A 23,218-nucleotide genomic window follows, 5' to 3' on the forward strand; every position below is an offset into this window, starting at 1 on the left:
ACTGCACACTGCCACAGAGACCGGGGAAGGTGGGACCAGTCACACTTTTCAAAAATATTTTTTCCAACTATTTACAGATTTACTGGACCTGAAGAAATGATCCATAGTTCTTTATTCATTTTATTATTGAGTAATAATAAATTACTCTGCTTATTCAATTTGTAAATATGCAGTGCAAGATGCTTGAAAGAATCTGCTTAAATTGGAATAAGTTTTCTGGTTTTTTCTTCATTTTGTCTCATATGTGGGCAGAGTTTTGGGCATGATGGGCTTCTTGTGGTGTTCAAAACTGGTCAAAATAAAGAAAGTAAATGGTCTTTCCTTCTCCTGCTGCCCCCGGCCATACATCCATGCAAATTCTTCTTCCTGACCCTGGTTCTCAGTTTTCATGCTGTAAGCCAAATGTTCTTACTTGCATAGCAGAAATTGCGGTTATGCTGGCTTGTCGATGAAAAGAGGGTGCCTGGCGAGCTCATCAGCCCAGCCCGCAGTGGAGGGGCGCTTGCCGGACCTGAAGTCCAGTCCGCGCCTAAGTGGGTTCTTGGCCGCTCCACGGACACAATCACGATGCGCACGAAAGAAGAAGGGAGGACTCCGAAGGTGGTAGAAACTCGACTGGTTTATTCACCAGGAACAGGAGAACTGGGGAGGGGAGGGAAAAGCTTCGGAGCCAAAGAAAAGTGTGGATGTCACAAGCTTATAAAGTCAGGGGGTGGGTAAGGGTGGGAGTTTACAACGACCAATTAAAATGCAGCGGGGGTGGGTACAGCCTTAGATGACAAGTAAATCCGTCCAATGTAGCAAGCCTAGGGGAGGAGTCCCCGGCCCCTGCCCAATCACCCGACACCCAGGAGAGAAGATTCTAGAGAGAAGGGATGGGTACCCAGGTGACAGACAGAGAGCTTGGGGCAGGGAAAACTTGGATACATCTACAAAGCCATGGAAACGAGGGAGGGGTTAGGGGACTGACAGACCGCGAACTGGGATAGGGGATTTCCGGACCGAACCATCAGCAAAAGAATGGGGAGGACCTGGGACAAACCAAAACAGGACACCACAAGAAATGAACAGAATAACTCTTTGCCAGTTTAGTAAGCTCACAGAAGAATCATGTGCATGAGAATTGATGAAAGACCATGGACAGATTTGTACTGATGGAAACTTCATTTCTGGCTTTGGGTTTCACCGAGGCTTTTGCTTCAGAGCACTTGAAACTAAAAAGTGCTGACTGTCATAGTCCTGCCTATCTGCTGCCCCTGGCGGTGAATTACTGTCCTTACCTTCCATCTGACTCTGGTCTTGCTCTTAGTCTTCAGTTGCTTAAGTCTTTGAGAAACTATGCATGTTGAAATTTTCCTGTTGGCCTATTCCTAAATCTCAATGGGGCAACTAATATATGCAGTGGTAGTGGAAAGGAAATTTTGTGTGCCAGCTTGTCTTTTCCCAGGATATAGCTCTGAATGTGCTCATTAAACTCTATGAAAATTTTTGCTATTTCTTTCCTTAATAAAAAAAAAACGGTTCACTAAAAGCTAACAACCACTTTTTTTTTTTTTTTCAGTGGGAAGCAAATTAATCCCCTGCAAGTAATTCCTCTGCCAGCACACAGCTTATTTAAAAGGCTTCATAAAGTTAATTTAACTTTTCCCCTTATTTTAATGAAATAAAAGTTTACCAGGGTTCTGAATACCTCCTTATGAGGCATGAATCAGATGTTTCATACACGTCTGTGTACTATTTCTGTGCAACAGGTGAAAAAATGGGGTGTCACTGGAGCCATGGTCTCTTCCATGGCTACCCATACCTCTCACTGATGCAAGTCAGCAGTGGCCCTAGTCCTGACCCTAGTATTATCCTTTTGCTTTCACAGTGCTTTCACATTGGGAGTGCTCTCACATCATCTTTCACATTGCCCAGTAAAATAACAAGGCAACTGTATGTGAAGATCTTACTTTATCTAGAAAATTTTTGCTCACTAGTTTTAGTCAATGTAAAATGGTGTTGGTTACTTGAATCAAAACTTTCAATGTGAGATGGGAGTCACAGCCAAAGGGTATCAGATTGTGGAATAAGCAATAAAAAGTTTATTTTTGGTACAGTTAGAACTGCCACAAAATCCTGCATTGTAAATATATTTTGGGGAATTCTCTTCCGCTGACAGGAAATTAGACTGAAGAGTACTCCTACTTTGGGTAATACTTTAGGCATCAGATAAAAGTGTTAAAAAAACCAAAACTGATCCAGAGGTATTACTTTGGAACTCCCCCAGGTAAGAAAGAATATAGATTTTCATACCAGCAATTAATTACTGGTACATTTTCTATGTCATGATTAACATGACTAATTTGTTTGCAACTTCAGTTTTTGGAATGTGCCATGGGATTTTGTGTAGAGCAGATTTTCTACATTTTTGTGTCACCCTTTTCAGATCAGAAATGGTAAATTTTCAAGATTAAACAAGAATGGGTTTCTAGTTGTTGCAGCACAACAGTTTCATGAGAGGTAAGTAATTGTTCAGAAATCTGAATTCTTCTTAAAAACAGCAACAACTACAAAACAAAACTAAAAAAAAAAAAACAACCCAACACTGCCCCCCCAAAAAACCCAAACCAAAACAAAAAGAAAAGAAAAAACCCACAAACCAAACCAACCAACTGAACAAAACCACACACACACACCCACACACACACAAACACAAACAAACAAAAAATAAAATAAAAGGAAGTACTGATGTACTGACAGTGATTTCTATATAATGGAGAGCATCATCCATCACTCTCAGGATGTCCTGTTATGTTGAGGGCCAAAGCATGCAGGAACACATAAATATTGGAATGAGTCTTACTCTTGACAAGCATTCTCATTAGTTCCACACAAGAAGTTTGTTAAAATTATTTTTCCTAAAATGATAAACATCTTTATGCAGGCACTCCTAGACCTGTTTAAGTCTGGTTTATATTCAACAGTGTAATGAACTTGCAATGAGACAGCTGCAACCACACTTTAAAAATATTTTAGTTTGAGTGACTGCAGGCACTGCTTATTCGAGCTATGTGTCAATGCAGGAATCCTGGAGCAGACATTGTCTACAAAGGAAGCTGCATTTCTGGCACAGCCATGTAATGCCACCACCAGCCTCCATCTCTTTTAGCCTTTGACTCCTGTCAACGATTCCTTATGAAATGTGCTTTAAGCTGGAGTGGAGGAAGTCACTGCCCAACAGCTGTGTGGGACTAATTATTGGGATTGGTAAAGGGAAGAACGAAAGGTGGAGGTAGGTGGGGCACTCACAACAGTTTGGGGAGGAGCAGTCATGGGAAAATAGCTGGATAAGGCAGAAAAAAGGGACCAGTCGTGTGTAAATAGATGTCTGGTCTGTCTGTTTTCCTGGCCATGTCTTTCTCCTGGTTAATGCAGTCAATCTGTGTGGATGAGAGTGTCTGGAGGTTTAGGTGGCAGGAAATGGACTTGAGACTGTTAAGTCTGAGCTGGATGCTGGAGAGACCAGAGGGTGTGTGAGTTGGCTCCTGGAGTGAGCAGAAGGTGGGGCTGGGGATTGGTTGTTGGCAGGGCCACAGAACTGGACCAGCTGTTGGAGACAATTGTTTGCATGTGTGTGTCCCTAAGTGAGAGGCAGCTGAAAGACCAGAGGATGAAGGGGACAGCAGCTGGACAGGCTGCATGTTAGGGTGGGCTTCCAGCCTAATTAGTAACAGGAAGGAACAGGATGGTGCTCTTTGGGAGTGCTTTGTGCTCTGTCCGTGTTGGTCTGTGTGGCTGGCCAGGTGTACTCCAATATTGTGTATGTTTGTGTGTTCTGGGGAATACTTGCTCAGCCTCACCACAGGCAGGACCTGGGGAAACGGCTCTTCTGCCTCTCTTGGGCCGGATCTGGCAACCCCTGACAGACATTCATGATATTAAACTCCCAGAATGGTCACAATGTGGAGTGGTTTTTTTGCAGTGCATTTTAAAGGAGGAGATAGGAGATAAGAGCCTGGGATTCAGGACTCCAGTTAGTATTTTCAAGAAAAAAAACCAGGTAATATAAAGATTGCTTAATGTAAAATGTTTTCCTTTTAGAGTTTCATAAAATCAGGGCTTGATTAAATGAGCATAAGGAGAATTAGTGATTCCTAACTAATTTTTCAGTTTTTCAATTCAGTTTTTCTCCAACTGAATTTCCCCAAAGCAGGTATTTCCCTAAAATAGCCTAACACACACATTTTTAAAATTCTTTGACACATTTTCAGCTAGTGCTAATGGAGATAGAATTGTAATAAAATAGCACAGGCTTTTTGGAGTCAAGGTAGTAACAGGAATAGGAACACAAATAGCTATATCTGCACTGCAGCCCAGAGAATGAAACCCCCTGATCTTTGATAGAGCTCCTAGAACAGTGAGAGTGAAGGTCCCTAATAAGGCTCTAAGTATAATTAATACTATTGGTTCACTCAAAGCTTTGACCATCTGTAACGTTTCTGCATCAAAGCAAAGGGAAAGTTTTCAACTAAAAGAACAACTTGAATGCTAAAGAACTTGGCAATACTGCCTTCTCCTCCACACTCGTATTATCAGAAGCTGCATACTCATGTTGTGAGTAAAAATCATTTATCTGAGAACCTAATGCTTCAGACTATTTTAAAAAAATCTGAGAAAGCACATTTATATACATTTGTTACTAATTCTAATCCTTGTCCATGTCACTTGGTTTATTTCTACTGCTTCATCTCTCTAATTTTCTTATGTAATTTTTTGGTTTGAGTAAATGAATGACTCATTACCACTATCATCTCCACTATCAGAAATGATAAAACAAAAGCAGAGGTCATGGTACTTGGTACTTAAATCACTTCAATATTGCATTTACTTTTACATAATATTACTATTTTCTTGTAGTTCTTTCATGTGTTTAGCTTGATTTGTCACCATTTTGGGTTTTCACTGTCACATGAAAGGAATGAGCAATTTAAGGGCAGACTGACAAAGGGACAATAAATCCCTGAAAAAATGTTACTGGGGAGAGGAAGTTCATCTAACACAGTTGCCAAGAATGAGGCAAATGAACATCTGCATTGGATTATACTGCTTCAGGAAAGCTAAAATGAGTCTGTGCTAAAAGAACCTTCTGCAAATCTTACTTGTTTTTTCCATTTCTCCTTTGTTTATGCTTTCTTGGAGCCAGGGAAACACAAGTTTCTTCATCAGTGCGAACAAGTGCTTGTAAAATAACTTTTTAATATATGGTAACATCATGGCTGGTTACAAAAATGAAACAATGCAAAACTTCAGGTGTTTTTTGACACGTCACCTCTGTAAACACAAACTTTGCTTGAAAGATCCCTCTGTTCTGCAGCAGAAGCTGTCCTAGCCAGGAATCAACTGACTCAGTACCCTCTCTCCTGCTGTTTGTAGAACTTCTAAAGGAAAGAAAGAAAATTCCTCAGCAACAGAGCAGAAGCTTTGTGACCAAAACAAAGCCTTGATTGGTGTAAGGACTTCATAAACCTGCATAGACTCTCTATCACTTTCATACTGGTCATACCTTACCAAATGCACTCATTTTTAAATTAAAAATTTAGCTTTTCCTGCTATTTGAATGTTCACCTGTATGCCAAAAAATCCAACCAAGATTTTTTTCTTTACTGGTTTATTACGACCTATCAAAATGGTCTCAAAACAAATTCTTAACTACTTTTGTAAGTTCCCACGTCTAGTCTGGGCATCTCCCACACTGCTATTTTTGCCTTTGCAGGTGTAGCTATTTGATACATACTGCTCCATTTTTTTGGGCAATACTCAAGAAAGCATAGAAGCTGGGCATGGAGGACAGAAGTATGAAAGTCTGAAACACTAGCAGTTTGTGATTGTTAAGTAAGTCTTCTGCTTTTTTGTTTGTCTTGTTTTGTTCTCTTCCAAGAAGCAGAATTATAAATAACTGCCATGCTTCGTTTTTGGAAAATCCAAAATCAAAGAGCCACTTCTCCCTGTTTCACTTACAGCTATTATTCAGAAAATTATCTTCAGCTCTTTTTTTTTTTTAAATAAGTTTTCCTTGTTTTGTTTGATTGATTGTTACATATATCACTTTAAACTGCTATTTATTTTTAAAAACTTTGAGATTACCTTCAGTCTTGGGAGAGAAAAATATCTTCTCTCTTTCTCTATTGCTGCATAGTGCAATATCTCATGCATGATCCTGACTGATGTAAAAGTAATGTGAGCAAAAATATATTTTTACCTCTTTGACTTCCTCTTTGCAAAGCATACAATCAGAAGGCTTTTCCTTTCCTTTTGTTGGTGTTTTTGGATAACCAGCACATCAAAGTGGTGGGTTTTACATAGTCATTGAGGAAGATTGGGGCTTTGTGGCTGGTCCAGCTGGGCGAGCCAGTTAGAAAAAACCCTGAAACCCAAGTAGAAGCTCTATTACATATCCTTCAGGTATGGTAAAAACAGAAGCATTGTCAGAGATCTTGACTAGGCAACAATATGAACAGGTTAGCTTATCCTTATCGGGGTATGTTTGATGGGAATAATGTTTGATGTCTTGAGGAGTGACTGACACTGCTAATACATTAACACCCAATTTCTACCAGAGTAGGTGGTATCACAGTGTGGCAGAAGGACCACATTGCCAAGTGTATCTCAGGTGTATCTTGGGCCTTCTTTCAGGCATTCTGTTCATTTAGTCCTATCAAGTAAACACAAGTAGAAACTTGAAGCATGTTATTTAAAAACTGATAAAAAGAAAACACTGAAAGGGAATGATACCATTTGGGAGCTAACTTGACTTCTAGAAGGGCTTGAGGGATATGCTATGTGTGTGCTGCGGAGAAGTGCATGTTGGTGCACTTGGCATTCAGAGTACTGGCTCATGTCCTTAAATTATTTGTATTTGTTCAGCTTTGTTTAATTAACTACTACTATTTCCTACCCAGGTTGTCCTCCCTAGGTTCTGTTATCCAGAGGGCTAAAATAATTCTACAAGGTCTGATAAAAAAAGTTGTTGAAAGGAATGAAGTGGGATAGAAACTGGGCTTACAGCTTGTAAGAATATGGAGAGACAGGCAGGGACTGGGACCTGAAAGAAAAATATGCTTATAATTAGGTGTTACAGTGATGGAGTGGGAAAGGTGGGTAAGACTCAGGGCTGTGGGAAATTAATACATGCTTGTCTGCACTGCTCAGCTGGTTTCTGGAGCAATGAGGTGCGAACACAGGCGAATCAGAATAGACTTTCTGTTCACATAATTGGTGTTCAGGTATTACAAGACTCTCTGTTAGCTAGGGGTAAAATACAGGGTGAGTTAGTTAGCACATCCTGATTTTTGTGTTAAGCAAGGAAGAAAATAATGATAAAGTATTTTGTAGATAAAGGCCATCATAAGTAGAACCAAAAAGCCAGAGAATATTGGCACAGCATTAATTAATTTACCATTGCTAAGCAAATTTTTAGAGTTTATCATTTGGGAAGCAAACAATGCATCTGGCAAAAAGAATTTGTATTAGCAAAATGCAAGCTAAGCTTTTACAGTTGTTTGTTTTCAACCTATGAACAAAGTGAAGTTCATGGCATCTCAGCAGCTAAGGGAGAAAAAAGAATATGAACTTCTAAGCTGATTCACTAACAACAACCACAGCAATTAACAGAAGTAGGAGTCTTGATGCACAGGCAAAACAAATTAGATCTCCTTGGCTAATGTCAGCCAAAATTAATAGAGTAGAGCTTGTCAAAGATAAAACGTTCCTATCTCCATAGATCTTCTCATGGCTTTTGGGGGAATGAGAGCCTCCATCCCATTAGGCTAGTGCTCCAACTGCTATGAATGCAGCAGAACTGCACTCAGTGTCTCTTCTGAACATAGGCAAGCCCATCAGGGCACCAACACTGCTCAGAGAGCTGCTGGAGCACAGCAGACCATGCAGAAGGTGTGCTGGGAAGTGGCATGTGCAGGATGTGAGTTGATCAGTTGGAGGATATATGATACAAATCTCCAGGAAATCAGGAACCATGCTCTGCATCTGTCTGAAGAGAGTAAGGTAAATAAATGTATTCTTATTTATTCGAATATGTATTAGGGACTACATCATTTACCAGGCTAAAGCATGGAACTGCTTTGTCACTGGTAATTTCTTCTTCTTAATCTGTGATTAAACGTTTGACAATGAAATTTCATTTCAAGAGGTAGTAGGTGAAAATAACCTTTTAATGTTGGTGGTGATAGCTTTGAGTCTGTTTTGACAAAGACCCTTAGGATCTTTATTCTATGAAGTCTCTTCATTACATGAAGAACTGCACATAAATGCAGCCAGGCTTCTCTGCTCCCTGGTCTCTTCTCACTACCCTTCCCAATCCTGTTGTCATCACTGCATTGCTGATACACCTCCAGTCATAAAACTTGTCTGTGTGCATATTTCTGTCAGCGTTGAACAATCCTTGCTGCTGTGTCAGAAGTCATCTGTTTGTTTAACTTGTGGAAGAGGGTCTCTTTTTACTTTTGAGTAGTTTTGTGTAAAGGATCATTGGGTGTGTTTATGTGTCAAACATCTCTTCCTAAAACAGAAACAATGAAAAAAAGTCAGACTTACAACATGGTGTTGCTCAAAGCTTGTTTTGCCCACATCATATTTTTAAAGATATAGCAATAACTGCATTTTAAATTTTGGTTAAAGAGTCAAGTACATGTGTGGGCAATGTGTTTATTTCTGTCTCAAAATGTGGGTGGTAGCTATTCTGTAAAAGTCACACACGGCATAAACACACTTTGTGTCCTGCTGGCATTGTGTTTCCTTTTTGCAGTATTTAAATGCCCAGCTTTTCTCTCCCCTGCTCCCTTAATGAGCAATCTCACTAACTGTGGGCAAATTTCGGTTTTATCCTCTACTGCCTTCTCTTGAACAGGCATTCCAGAGGTCTCACACAGAAAGTGATCAGGAGATGAAAAATCTCAACTGGTAATGACAGGATTGGCAATATGGAAGGCAGAATTTACTGTATTTTGAGAAGAGAGGGAGAACAGTTCACAAAATTGGGTGAAAATAATCTGCCACTTGGAATGCATTTTCTAAAAATACATGGATGAAGCAGAAACAGACATGCTTGGATAAAAGAATGAATTTATCTGTAAAATTTGATGCCAGACTAAAGTGGTCATATACTGTCCTTAAAGTTCTTTGACATATTAATATCTCAAATAACACTATTCTTGCAGAAAAACAATTCCATTCTCTGAATTCAAAAGTGAAATTTAAGAAACAAAAATGTAATTTTTCTTTAAATTGTGCTTTGCTTTCAACATTTTTAATGGCCCTTTGGTCTTAAGAATGGATAGTAAGGATTTTCTAAACATTTAAAAAAAATAATTTACCAACAGAACCATTTAACGATTATTTGAAAATGTTTTGATATTTTCTACTTTTGAGTGTAATCAGTTCTCCTAATCCTTACAAATTTCTTCCAATTTTAAGATAGTTGGATACCTTAATTTTCTCTGAGTAATATAATGGCAGCTGAGCTATTGGATAAAGGAGATTTGAAGAGAGAAGAGAAATATCTTTCAAAGATCTTTGACACTGCTATGCTGTGTAGGCAAATAAAGCTACCTCCCTGTAACATGGAGTATTGTGACTTTGAAAGTGAAATTTTGGGTTCATCAGAAATATTTTTTGTAGACACAAATATGAATAGATCATCCTCCCAGCAAATGTAGCCATCATACTGAGAGCACCATACACAGTGGCCTTGACTGGCTTTTTTCCACTGACAGCTGGTGAGAGCTGCACTGGTTAAACTTAACTAAATCAGAAACTTCTGTTCTGACACCTCTATTATTTGAAAATTTTATCTCAATATGTGTTGGGATTTTTTCTGAATAGATCTTAGTTTTAATTTATAGCTTAGTTACACTTAATGTCTTATTTTTATCTTTTATGTCCTGGATTTTGCTTATAATTTCTAAAAATTCCTAAATTCAAAGCAAATGTGTATTAGGTTAGAGGAAGAAGAAGCAATCAGCACAAATATAGTATTCCATCCAGTAAACATCTCCAGATGCTGAGAACTTGCTCTAAGACCTTGTCCCCATGGCCAACACCAGAGTGAAACCACCAAGACTAGCACCCAGAGGGACAGTGAAAGGATGAGCATATCATCAGAAAAGGGTTAGAAGCTAAGAAAATTGTGTGTGTTCAATTTTTAATGGTGTTGCTGCAATTACTGCATCTTTTCTTGTATATTAGTACTCTAGCTACTTTATTTTTCTTTCTTTTTCTGCAATAAAATAGATGGACAATGGTGATCCTTCAATTAGACTGTTAAAGATCCCATTATATTAACAATCCCAAAAGCACAGATGGTTGAGGGGGGAAAGGATCTGGGAAAGAATCAGTTCCTTCAGTCCCTTCACCCTCTTTGTGGCCCTTCATTAGACTTTCTCCATAATGGTCACATCACTTCTGCACTGGGGAGCCCAGAACTGGACATGGCATTCCTTGTGTGACCTCACCAGAGCTGGGCAGAGGGGCCACTTCCGTCAACATGCTGGCAGCAGGAATGGCCTGTAGGCCATCCCACAATGTGTCCATGATTGCAACAAGATTGTAGCCCTGCAGATGCACAGAGACCTCTAATTCATCATGTTTATTCCCTGTGTTATGTACGTGCACTTCAGAGAACATCCTAGAACCCAAAGGCCTGGGTTTTTTCAGTGATGTTGCTTTGGTCACAAATTCTGGAGGTATCCCTATTTAAGTCTTGTTTTCTGCTTTTGTGACAACATCACCCCATTCCTTTTGCTAATCTGCCTTATCCACCTGAGTCTCACAGGACTGCTGGTAACTGTCCCTCCATTGTCATTCCTAGTTCGAATCCTTGAGAGTGCACTCGATCCCACTGTCCATGTCACTGATCGAGATGTTGCACAGCTCTGGTCCCAGCATTGACCCCTGGGGGATGCTACTTGTCACTGGTCTCCACCTGGACATTGAACCACTGACCATCTATTTGGGTGTGACCATCCAGCCAATTCCTCATCCACTGATCCATCAAATCCATGTCTCTCCAGTTTAGAGACATGGACATCATGCAGGACAGGGTCAGGTGCTTTGCCCAATACAAGTAGATAACATCAGAGTCGCGCTTGACTTATCCTGTCCATGTTATTGTGATGATTTGCAAAGCAGAAATTTGAGAAAATAATCTAATGTGATTAAAGATTTGACATTTGCATCACCTTGTGGTTGGCCTAAAAAAGTAGGATTTTACTTTTCTGAAAACCCTATTTCATATAAGCCAGTGGGAAAAGAGGTTTGTCCCAGTATAGAAGAACAGGATTTGTACAGGTTTATCTCAAAACAGTGTCAAAAGTCATCACTAAGGTCACTCATTGGGTCAAGCTCTGTAAGTATTTTTACAAGGCAAATATTTGAGTCAAGTTAGCTTGCACAGAAGGGGAGAGGGATTCTGGTGAAGGTTTTGCTTTCTGCCCCCTGTGACAGGCCATGTGAGCATGTGTGTGGAGGAGAAAATGTTGCTTCAGCTCAGCTGCAAGTGGACACAGACAGGAAAAGTGCTGCATATAATTCTTTCTGGGTTTATTCATATAAAAGGAATGTGTGACATTTAGACTGAATGGAGTCTTTCAGTGCAATGCATGTACTTAATATGGTTAAGACTAATTTTTTTAAAATATGCTTTAAAACTATGTACCCTTCTGTTCATGATAAATTAATTTAGTATACTAATAGGATCAGTGTTGCCATGTACATGAGTTTAAATTACAAGCAGAACATCTATTTATGCTTGGTTTTAGAGTTGTCCCACATACTCTGTTGAATAATTTCAATTACTTAAACAGTTTGTAAACACTGACTTAGTGTCTCATGTTAATACCAGAAACTTCACCAGAAACAGTTCTGCCATTTCTGGAAATTACAATTTTTTATAAGTCTGTCAAATAATTGGTTAATAGTTCAATGGTTTTGCATTTTAGAACACAAACTCCTATCTATTCAGGATAGATTCCTATCTGAATCATACTGACACTTGCAAGTGCCACCAGAAGTACTGAAATATCCTTTTTCACAGCATAAACTGCTTGAAATATTAGAGTATTACACAAGTCATGTTTTGCCTGTAGGTTTCATGGGTGCTTACTTATAACAGAAGTATCACAGAGTTTTCCTTCTTCTTGTCATGCTGCCTGGCAAAAAACTCAGTCAGAGTTTGTTGAGGAGAAATATATATGCCTAAACATTTCTTTTTAGTGTATTTGCTACCTAGTGTCAGGTAACATACCAACTCTTCCCTTTCCTTCTGCTGCCCAACTGGCTTCCAGTCATCTTAGCTTTGTCCTCACCTCTCCTCAGCTTGTTATCCCAGGCTTTTCACTCAGTCTTACTCTCCTTTTTTTTTCTGTATTATACACCCACTTTCACACTCACCTGTGTGCCCAACAGACCTTGTCTCTTCCTTTTCAAAAATCATCTCCCAATGTAAGTATTGATGGGAGATTCCTTCCTTTCTAGGATTTCCATTACAAGCTTCAGGTCCCTGATTCTTCTTTGCCTTCTTTGCCAATCAGCCCCAGCTCTGTGAAAGATTTAATATTTTTTTCCAATGCTTTTTATAGTACTGTGAGGGAGGGATAGAGTAGGCAGAAAATCAAATTAATTGAAATTAAGTACTAAAGAGCCAGTAAATGCCAGAATTCTTGGGCTATGTGGCCTTAATTTGTACCCATCTGTAGGGTTTACTACAGCCCTGTCTTCAGGTACATAAATATACACTCTTATTCTTTCATAAGTATGTACTAAAATATGCATTTATAGATTTCTTTTTCCTAAGGTGCTTTGTTTAAAGGAGAAAAATGCAGAAAAACAGATACTGAATCATCTGTTAAGCTTCTGAAAGTGTACTGCCAAACCACTGTGAAATTAGCTGTTTAGCAGCTGATCATATTCAAAGCCAAAATGTCATTCAGAGTTTCTGGATAAATTGATATACTCTGCAGTAATCCTAAATGAGTACTCAGAATGGCTGACTTTTCAGGAAGCCAAGGCACAAGAAATGAGTCTGTGAGTGAACAACTTGTTAAAAGAGAGACAAAATTTCAGGAATATAGAGACAACCCATGTAGTAGAGATTTGTCACCATTGAAATTGTTCATATACTGTACTGCCTGCCTTTTCATAGAACCACAGAGTGGTTTGGGTTGGAAGGGACCTTAAAGACCATCTCGTTCCAAGCCCCTGCCATGGGCAGGGACAACTCTTAGAGCTTCATCCAACCTGGCCTGACAGTAAAGACTTTCTTTCTAATATCTAAATGTTCTCTCTGTCAGTGGGAAGTCATTTCTCCTTGTCCTGTCATTAAATGTACTTGTAGCCTCTCTCCATCTTTCTTGTGGGATTAAGTGAGGGCAGGCAGTTACATGAGTGCTGTGTAGTGAACTTTACTGATGAGAGTTTTTTAAAATAAGGATGGGAGAGATTGTAAAGAATTCCAAAAGGATCTTCTAAGAGGGAATAACTGTAGAATTAAATGATAGATTACATTAATTTCTACCATTTGTTATAAATTTATTCAGAAGGAGGAAAATCCCAATTGCACATAAAAATACCTTTGAAGTGCAAATTATTGAGCTTATGCAAGTTCCATGAAGATGTCATCTTGGCTGCAGTCAAGAAAGCACATCAGTTGTCTTCCTCAGCAGATAAAGGAGAGAGTACATTGCTATGTCACTCAAGAAATCTTGGGATCACCTGCATTGTTTGCAGTTATGATTCTCTTGACTTCACCAGAGATCAAAAGTTATGTCCTAGAGATCAGAAACTGTGAGAAAGACTAAAAAGATAACGAGAGGTGTGGAATGGTTGCACTACAAGAAACAACCAAGTAAGTTCACCCTTGGTGCAGAAAGAAGACAAGTAGGAAGGGTATATAAAAGAGGCTTCTTAAGTTGCAAAGGGCATGGAGAAAAAAGGGTGGTCACTGATTTGGTGAACCCTATTCAGTACAAGAACTCAGAGACATCAAGGAACATCAGCAGGACCTAAGCTGAAAACAAAAGAAGCAGAGACTTCATGAAATACACAACTGATCTGCAGACCTCCTTTCCAGAGGCTATGGTAAATGCAAACTATTTGTCCATGCTCAGGAGAAGTCTAAGCAAAAGATAAATCTTTTAGTCTTTTCTAGTATGGTTCTTAACTCACTCAGGCCTTGGTCCAGACTGCTTCTCTGACACTAACTTTGCACAAGAACACTCCTATGAGTCTTATATCCTACAATTATATAGGATAGAAAAGTGCAGCTAAGAAATTTGTGTTGCAGTCAGCAGGAAAGAAAGAAACACCCTCTGATAAGAAATATAACAACAGCCAGCCAGCCAGCCTAACTCAGTGAACGGCTAAGAACTGCAATAGCAGAATTGTGGCCTGCCATTTGGAGTCTTAAGGAGTGTAATCAGTTGACAGAGCTAGGGGAAATAAACAAAACTTCTGCCTGGAAAATGGAGATTTTTACCAAGAAGGAAAACACCAGTGTAGTTGAAGACAGCTGGACACAGTACTGAAGGAAAGCACAGATGTCCTAATTCAAAGGAGTCCTGCTGTGTTTGAAAAACATGAGACAAAAAGCAAGGTTAAAACTGAGTGGGTGTGTACAAATGTCACTGCCCTTGTGGGGAGAAAGATATATATGGGTACATGGATATAGCAGACATAGAAAGCCTGTACTTCAGTAATTCTTGGCCCTTCAAATAAGCACTAGATATGCAGGAAATCCCAGTGACCTACAGCAGTGGGGGTAATAAATTGTTTGTACTTAGGGATTCCTCCACAGCCATCCATTCAAAACTAATGCACTGCAGAGGTCAAGAACGTACTCTGTCTTGTTTTCCTTTATCCAGTATTGGATAATGATGTTGAGCATTGGCCAGATATCCATGTTAAAATGTCCAGCAGAAACTAAAGGCACTATCAGCAGCATTTCATGTAGATGGTTTGCATGAATAGCCTATTACTTCCTTCGATTCTATGGGTTTTCTAAAATTGGAGGAAAAATCCATCAAATAAGTCTTTGCTGTGTATACTGTAAAAATTCATTACAAGTTTTATAAATCTGGAGACTGCTTCTATATTTGTCTCTTTAATATGTTAGTCTACTGTAAGATACCAAGACAGACATATGTTTGCCATAGATACTGTATTAAAAACTCTATTGCAACAGGAAGGATTACGCAGGTAAGCCACTGACATTTTGTGGATAGAGAGATAGATAGTTCCTTTTTTCCTCTCAAAGGAAGGAACTGAGTTTAAAAATAGTTCAACAGGACTAACAATAGCTCTTGGTAGCTATTGCTAAATATTAAAATGGAAAAAAAAAAGGAAAAAAAATGGAAAAGTAAGCCAGCCATACATACATGCATACTTACTTGCATATATAAAGAGATTTTCCATGAATGCTTAAAACCTCAGTATTTTCTCTTAGGATAACATATATATAGTGTGCAAGATAAAGGCATAAAGTATGATTTGACCAGATGTTACAAACACTGTTCCTGTAAGCAGTCTGGCTGGTGGTAACAAGGGAAAAATATCATGGTGAGAGAAAGCAAAATGATGACAGCCTCAAGTAGAAAAGGTGAATGATGAAACGTTTTTTCAGCCCTGATAAAGTACTATGGGCCTGAAAACAGGGGTTTTTTGGTCCTCTGAAGAAGATAAAACTGTGTGCATTTATATTAAGACACTTGATTAAAGATAATTTGATCTCTTCATTCCTTATTATGGAGAAGGTGGATAGCAAATAATACTGGTCTGCAGCTTAGTTTAAATTATACCTGGAGAGAACTGACCTGTTGTGGTTTCTAACCAAAAAGAGGAGTCTGGAGTAGAATCAATATTCTAGATTTTTAAGCTCTAACCTCTGCATTTCCTATTTAACAAAATGTAAATAAACAAACTAGCAATCAAAAAACCCCAACAACAGCAACAACAAAAGCCACTACAATAACCCAGTAACAAACCTTGCCCAAAACAGCCAACTAAATACCACCACCTCCAAACTCAAACATTTTATTCAGAGTAAAATGATTTTTTTCTTAATTTTGTTTATTGATTGGGATTGTTCTTTCATTACTGCAAAAAACTTTGCTCCTCTCTGTCTTCCACTTCCCATCCTAGGTAAATCCATTTTTAGTTTTGATTCTCCTAAGATGATCTTCAGCACTTTTCAGCCTAGATCTACCAAAAGCCCAACTGGTCTCTTTCTATACATAGAACTTTCCAAGCTCTCTCCTGCCCCAGTCAAAAAGTGACAATTGCAGCCTTTGTTAAATGTCTGATGACTTAAAAATTGTCAGATTATTTTCAAGCATATCCTTGCAGAATTTCTTCCTTGGGCAAGTGCTAGCTTTGTAGAACTACAAGTGGAAAAAAATGCTTTTCATTGAGTTAGGAGGGAGGAGTGAAGTAACACTTTTAATGGAAACTATTAGAAATGCTCAGCTACAGGATCTCTATAGGAGACACATATGTGCAGCTGCTGAGGTAGGGACATACTCTCAACTACATGCAGGGTGTAAATCTCTGTAAATATGAGGATTAAACTTAGAGAGCTTGTCAGAGAAAAGGGTGTACTTCAAAATGTCTCTGTAGGTGACAAAATCTGTAAGACAGTGCAGGTGTGAATCCCAGGTGTTGCTTGCCATTTAACTGCTGCTCTGTCCTGCTCATACCTTCAAACTTGCATCTGATAAAGTTTGGCTAAAATGGCAGGAGAAATGTCCATTCCATGTAGGAATTCGTATCACTGCCTGTGTAACGCTGGATGGAAGGATGTTGGAGGTCATATTTTATTCAATAAGTGGAGGTTGTGAGCAGGCGGGAGGGGAAGCTGGAGACGCTGTGCTGCTGCCTGTCAGGGTACTCAGCAGTTAAAGACAGGGCTGGGTAATGACAGGGCTGGGGTGGTGTACAGCAGTAAGGGGTGTCCATCCATAAATACAGTAGGAAGTTTTCAGCAGTGGTCTGACAGGAAAGTCTACGCGGAGTCAGATTTCAGAGCTGGAGCAGTGAATTGCAGTGAGTCACTCAGAGAGCCTGAGTGCTGCCTTTGTTCCACTTTCGTCTGAACGTTGGAGGCGAAACAGCAGGCTCCAGTTTTTATTAACTTCTTATTTTCATAAGCATAAAACTCATGTGCACTGCACTTTTTTCTCACTTAAGTTCTTTCCACTGACTTTCAGAAAATGCTCTCATGGTAAGAACTCTTGCTTCTAAATTTTACTTTTTCTTTTTTTCCCCCCATGTGTTTCTGTGTTACACTCTTGGTTTCATTCTTCCCCCACCCTCCTTTTTTTTGGCACACCTGCTCCAGGCATGCCTGGTGGACCTGGGACTTGTCGCTACTGCTCTTTGGCTTGTCAATCCATGCTGGTGCAGCAGCTCAGATCATAGAAGGTAAGGCTTCTCCAAATCTTGTTTATCATTTGAGAGTAAGTGTGCATTTTAAGATTTGCTTTCCTAATATGGAAAGAGACTATACCATTTCAGATCTTCATTTTATCTGCTGCTTACTGCTTACTGCTTTATCATTTCATATAGGAAAGCTGCTGTGAGTTAGGAGCTTAAATTCCCATTCATTCTGGATGAAGGTAAATAAATACATTGGTTCTCCAGCTCTAAGGCAGCCTATCATGACAGCTTTCACAATATATCTTCAGAGTGTAATCTTTAACAGAAAGTGCTGAAAGGAAGTCAGAATACGGCATGTTTTTACAATTAGGATAGACAGATGTGTCACTGTGGCCACATCAGGAATGTGCCAGGCGTGGTGTGAGTGCAGACATAGATGTGATGCTCCTTCCAGTGCATAGAGATTTCTCCTGGTAAAAGTCTGAACAAATTGAGATTTTCTAATCTCTTGAGTTAAATGTTTCATTTTACCAGTCCAGTCTTCATGGACTTTCAGTGAAAAGTCTTTTTGTAATTTCAGATCATACGTTCTTATAACATAGCCAAATTCCTCAGCATCTCTGGAAGGCAAAGCCTTACATTTAACTAGTAAGAGAGAACACTGATTTAAAAGTTTACACGTAATTTTGAGAAAAAACTTTCACATATTACTTTGCCATTAGGAATGGTGATATTTACACCAAAAAGCTTTTTGAGCTCTCTTGCAAAACTAGTTGGCATTTGCTATGTAAATGACCTCTAGATAACTGTGTGATAGGAGCATTAGAAAGTATTGATGGGAAGTAGATACCACACATGAAGACTTCAATGTTACTCAATGGTTTTTCCCTTTTAATTGACACTGTCATAGATCACTGACACTTTGGCATCTAAAAGCCAAAGCCCCAGGTAGTTATTTCAGTAGGAGAAAAAGCCACAGATTAGTTATCACTAAAAAATGCTATAGGTACAGATGAGAAATATGTAATGTTGTACATGTAATTAATTAAGGAAACAAATAGAAACCAGCTCTTAGAATTAAGAACTGTATATCTAAATGGTGACTGATATATAATATATTGTTTATCCACTGGAGGCAGATCTGTTGCATCAGATAAAAATGTTTTTCTTGAGCTGATGAATGATAGTGCATGAGAGAAGTCTGGACAGGAGAGAACTAAATTTTGGCACACACAAGTAAATAATCAGAGGATCATTAGAGCAGCAAGTAAAGTGACAAAACCTGCAAATATTTATTTGACACACAACTTCTTTTTGGTGGATCTATGATTGTTTCCATTACCTGAAGATCTGTTGTTTTTTTTTAATCTCCTACCTGTGAAAGTCAGATCAGATGTCAGAAGTAGGAAAGATAATCACTATTGTTTCTGGACAGTTTCTTCCAGTGCAGAATTTTACTGCTGCTGGAAGGACTCCTAACCTTACCATGAATGAAGATCAAGTGAGGTTATGGAAGTGTCCTAAGATCACTGGAGACTTAGACACTACTCTGAGAATATGTTTCATCATGATTATCTTGGCCTTATATTCCCTACTCATTTGTCTGTTAATACAGAAGTTTCTGTTCCCAAATGTTTACTAAATATTTTCACATCTGATTTTTAAGTGCTTGATATAATGGAGGTCTCATGCTTTCCATTACACAGAACCTTTTCCTAATGCTTGATTTAAATTATTTCATCTTCTGAAACCAGGTGTTGAATGTCAGAGACAGGAATAATATTCCTTTCCTTCTGGTGCTGCAAATACATGACTAATAGAAATCCTACCTGTAACTGAAGAGAAGATTTTCATACTTTAAATCTTTCAGTCTAGCTTCTGGAGAAATAACCTCATTTTCCTTTCTCACAGTTCCTTTCAGCAGTAAAGTGCACAGAAATAAACTGTGTATTTAAGATGAAAATGCTTGGAGACACAGAGCAATGAATTAGCTCTCTGGTATTCAGGCCTTTTGCTGCTAAATGTATGCTTTATCCAGTCCTTTTGATCACTGTCTCCTTCTAGGTTACTGTTTTCCAGGATTCTCCAGCCCTGTGAATAATGCTGTACTGCTTTTCTGAGCCTCACTCTACTCCATCTATCCATAGCACAGATGGGTATCTCTAAATTCATTTGAATGAAAGAGAAACTGTGAATGAGTAAGTGCAGTTTAGAGGAACAGCACAGGTGCCTTCTGTTGTACCATTGTGCTGGCTACATGCAAAAAAGAAAAAATACCTTCAGATGTTCTTCAGTTGATTAAATAATGGCAAGAAAATTGTTCAGGGATTTAACTATTCACTGAGGGATGGGGAAGGGGTAACTTATTTTTTACAAACCTGAAAACAAAGCAGTGACCCTCAGATTTTAGAAAAATTTGCCATCTTTGCCTTCACCATCTTTGTCCTCTTGTCTTCCCCAGGGGAGCACTGAATTGTGGAGCAGGGTTGAGGGTGCTGAATAAAGCAAAAGCCTCAGCAGATGTCCAGCAGAGGGCTTGAGTTCTTTTATGACTTTGTGAGAGATACTAGAAAGACTGGAAAATTTTAATTCTTTTAAAAGATTTCCTATCAGGAACAATGTTTTGACCAAGCCTTGTTTCTCTTGAGGAAATTGTGTAGTTATGATTATTTCCTATGCAGAAAAAGGAGGGGGGGAAAGAATGATGGGAAGTTGTCATTCAGATGACAGTCTTTGAAATTGTTTGAGAACTTCTGGGCTCTAGTTTAACTTTTTAATAAACTTGTGAGATGTTGGGTCTTTTAGTAGAAGTGTTGCTTTCATTTCCAAGTCCTAGAATTTCTGGCTACTGCTTTCATGGTAAAATAAAACAGCAAATAAAAAAAATAAAGTATCTAAAAAATGAACTACTAGTTGTAAACCAAATATTTAAAATTTTGAAATATTTAGTTCAGAACTTTAAAATTCAGTTGCATAGTCTGCAAATTGATGGGAATTGGTTGTTACTTCAACAAAACTTTGAAGAAATAATGTCACCTTGCTTCAGAGAAACTGAACAGGAGTTCTGACATCTCAGCAGTTTCTCTGAGTTATAATGATGAGTTTTACTATCTCTGTTGAAAGTTTTCAGTGCATTTCATTGCAGCTAGCACTGCACATGTGCAAAGAGGTAAAGAATAAAATGCTTTCTTCCTCTTCACCCATATGTTGTGTTATTTGAACCATGGGGACCTTTTGCAGTTTTTTTCTTGTGTTCTCAAAAATTTTGCAAATACAGTGCCCTATTCTTCTTGGGTCTGTGCAGGAGGACTGAAGATATGTTCATATCTTAATTAATTACTTCATCACTTCTCTTTTGTTCAATTGACAATTAAGCATGTATCTATCTGTTCATAAAAGTGGGGTCTGTCTTATTTATCTGGTACTGCCTTGCAGTGCATCTACTTGGCCCTTAATGATGACTGATAATGTATCTTGATTTACACTAATCACCCTAGCTGCTTTTAACATGTTTTGCTTCTTCAACAACAAAATAAGTTAGTGAACTGAAGGTACTCAGAGCAAAGCCTTAAACATGCTGGCACCCAAACTGTGGACAGACATAAAGTTAGAAAATCTCAATGCTAGCCTTGCTGAAGTTTGACTGATAGACTCCTCCCTATGACTTGCTCTAGCTTCTTGTGGAAGTGACATTTATTCTTCTAGGCTATCTAGGCATTTATCAGTGTTTCTCAGTTCTTTACAGTCAAATCAGTTCCTGCATTTTAAAAAAATATTTTTAAAATGTTTAAATGCGTGTGGTTCTGCAGTTAATGTTATGTTTATGAGCTCTAAAAGAAGCTTTACAAATTTCTCATTGACATCTGGGTTTTATTATTAGCCAAGCTGAACAGCTCTTTCTTGGCCTAAGTAACATGCTTAGCTATAGTTTACATAAAGTAAATATTTGTCTCTTTCATTGGCCCTCTGTACACAGAAAGGCTGTCATTGGGCTGTTGACATAAACTTTGCACTCCTGACCTGCTGAGTTTAATGGAGGAATTGTGAATTATTGGCTTTCATTGGCTGATGATCCGCTGGTGTGATTCTTACAAGCAGAGAAACGGAACTTCTCTTCACAGCAAACTGACATTATGAGTGTAAACAAACTTGTCTATGCATCTAAAATCTTGTTTCTACCAAGTAATTACTGTACGTGCTCTGAGTGTCAAATCTGTGCAATCACACGTCATGGGAATGGCTCAGTCCATTCTTTCCAAAGACAGGACACAATTACAGTGATAATAAAGCACAGGCCTCCTTAAAGAGAACTCAGATGGCATTGCAATCCTCTTGTACCAGAATGAGCATTTGGACATCATCAAACTGCAATTGAGTCTAAATTGAATGAGCCACTGTGATCCTTCAGGCACGTCTTCAAGCTGTTACCAGCTGTTGTGCATGTTTTCAATGTGAAGCTGAACCTGATTTCATAGTTGATAAAAAGCCTTTCCATGCAAAACACAGTAATTTACAATAGAAAATCACTTTGTTTCAGTTGGGGTCATCTCTTTCAGGAGCTGAAGAGATTGATAACACCAGTAGAACAAACCTGATTTAGAAAATTCGTTCCATTCTGTCACTTTTCTAAATGGAATCTTTTTCTATGTAACACTCTCTACATGTTAATTCTCTTGGACTATAAACTACATGCTTCCTAAGCAACTCTGCCAGGCAACAGAAGACATTTTTTAGCTTTTTTTTGAGGCCTCAAAAGAGGAAACCAGCTGGGGTGGATATAGTGTTATAATGACAGTCTTCATTTCCTCTCTGAAGGCGTCCTTGGGCACACTAGAAGTCTCGAGTAGGCAGTTGTTTCCATGATCTTGAATTGAACTCAAAATCACATTTGTGCTTGTGTTTGCCACTTGCATTTAGATTTGAAGGATCATTTCAATAAATTAGCATCAGGAGGAAAGATTTGACTGTATTATGTTTGGTATATTCAAAGGGTTCCAAAGAACATATTTCTTATTCCAAAGAACATGTTAATTATGAAATCAAATGCTTGTTTTGGAGGATGTCTGTCCCTTTGGTTGTGATTTCTTCCCCTTCCCTTTGCTGTGTTAGGCATGGATCAGTTTGATTTTTCTTGTAGTGGTGTCTCACATTTGACCAAATTCATGCAGTACCTTTTCCAATTTATGCAAGAGTGCCTTGTCTAGAAAGACAGTAAATTTTACAGTTCAGTGAATTCTGATTGCTTTATTTAGGCTGTCAATAATGGTAACTATTTAAGAGAGTATGTCTATTTATCATCATTAATTTAAGTCCTCAAACAATCTTTTGCCATTTGGCCAACCCACACAATTACAGCAGGTTCATAAAACAACAAAACCAAACAGCAATTTAGACAGTGATTAATTCTCTTTGTGAAACCTTCCCATCTCTAGCAGCTCCTGCTGCCAAATCTAAAATATCATAAATGTTGCAGAGAGTCAAATACAGGTAGAAATCTCCTAAAGAATGCGTAAAATGAGCAAACCTCAGTTTTAATGTATTTGCATATGAACAGCGTGAAATGACAGATGTGTTAATCAGGATACCTTCTGGTCAGAAAACCTTGGAAAAAGCAACTGGCAGAGCTGAATGTATCCTGAAAAAAGAATTGGAGTGTGTTAAATGATTTGTAGCTGCCTTACAGCCCAGTCTGAGAAGAACTAGAGTCTGTGCCAAGTTTTCCTGAAGGGTTCTGAGAAGAACCAGGGTTTTCTGGAGGCATTCATATGTGTTTTATTCCAAACATTCAATTGCTGGA

At 38.6% G+C, this 23,218-nt stretch overlaps 1 protein-coding gene across 11 annotated transcripts in view; it reads left to right on the plus strand.

Annotated features, from left to right (window-relative positions):
• The first annotated feature begins 16,883 nt into the window (after positions 1-16,883).
• Positions 16,884-23,218, plus strand: part of COL15A1 (collagen type XV alpha 1 chain) — a 131,650-nt gene continuing 125,315 nt past the window's right edge. For 8 of the 11 annotated variants that reach the window (XM_077179681.1, XM_077179694.1, XM_077179697.1 and 5 more), the window contains exons 1-2: positions 16,884-17,266; positions 17,384-17,466. In XM_077179681.1, the coding sequence (XP_077035796.1) occupies positions 17,256-17,266; positions 17,384-17,466 (94 nt within the window). In that variant the 5' untranslated portion in view covers positions 16,884-17,255. The remainder of the gene's footprint in view (positions 17,267-17,383; positions 17,467-23,218) is intronic. The other 3 variants (XM_077179677.1, XM_077179701.1, XM_077179725.1) reach the window with 1 other exon arrangement.

Source organism: Agelaius phoeniceus, chromosome 1 (genome assembly GCF_051311805.1).
Source record: "Agelaius phoeniceus isolate bAgePho1 chromosome 1, bAgePho1.hap1, whole genome shotgun sequence".
Taxonomy (NCBI): Eukaryota; Metazoa; Chordata; class Aves; order Passeriformes; family Icteridae; genus Agelaius; species Agelaius phoeniceus.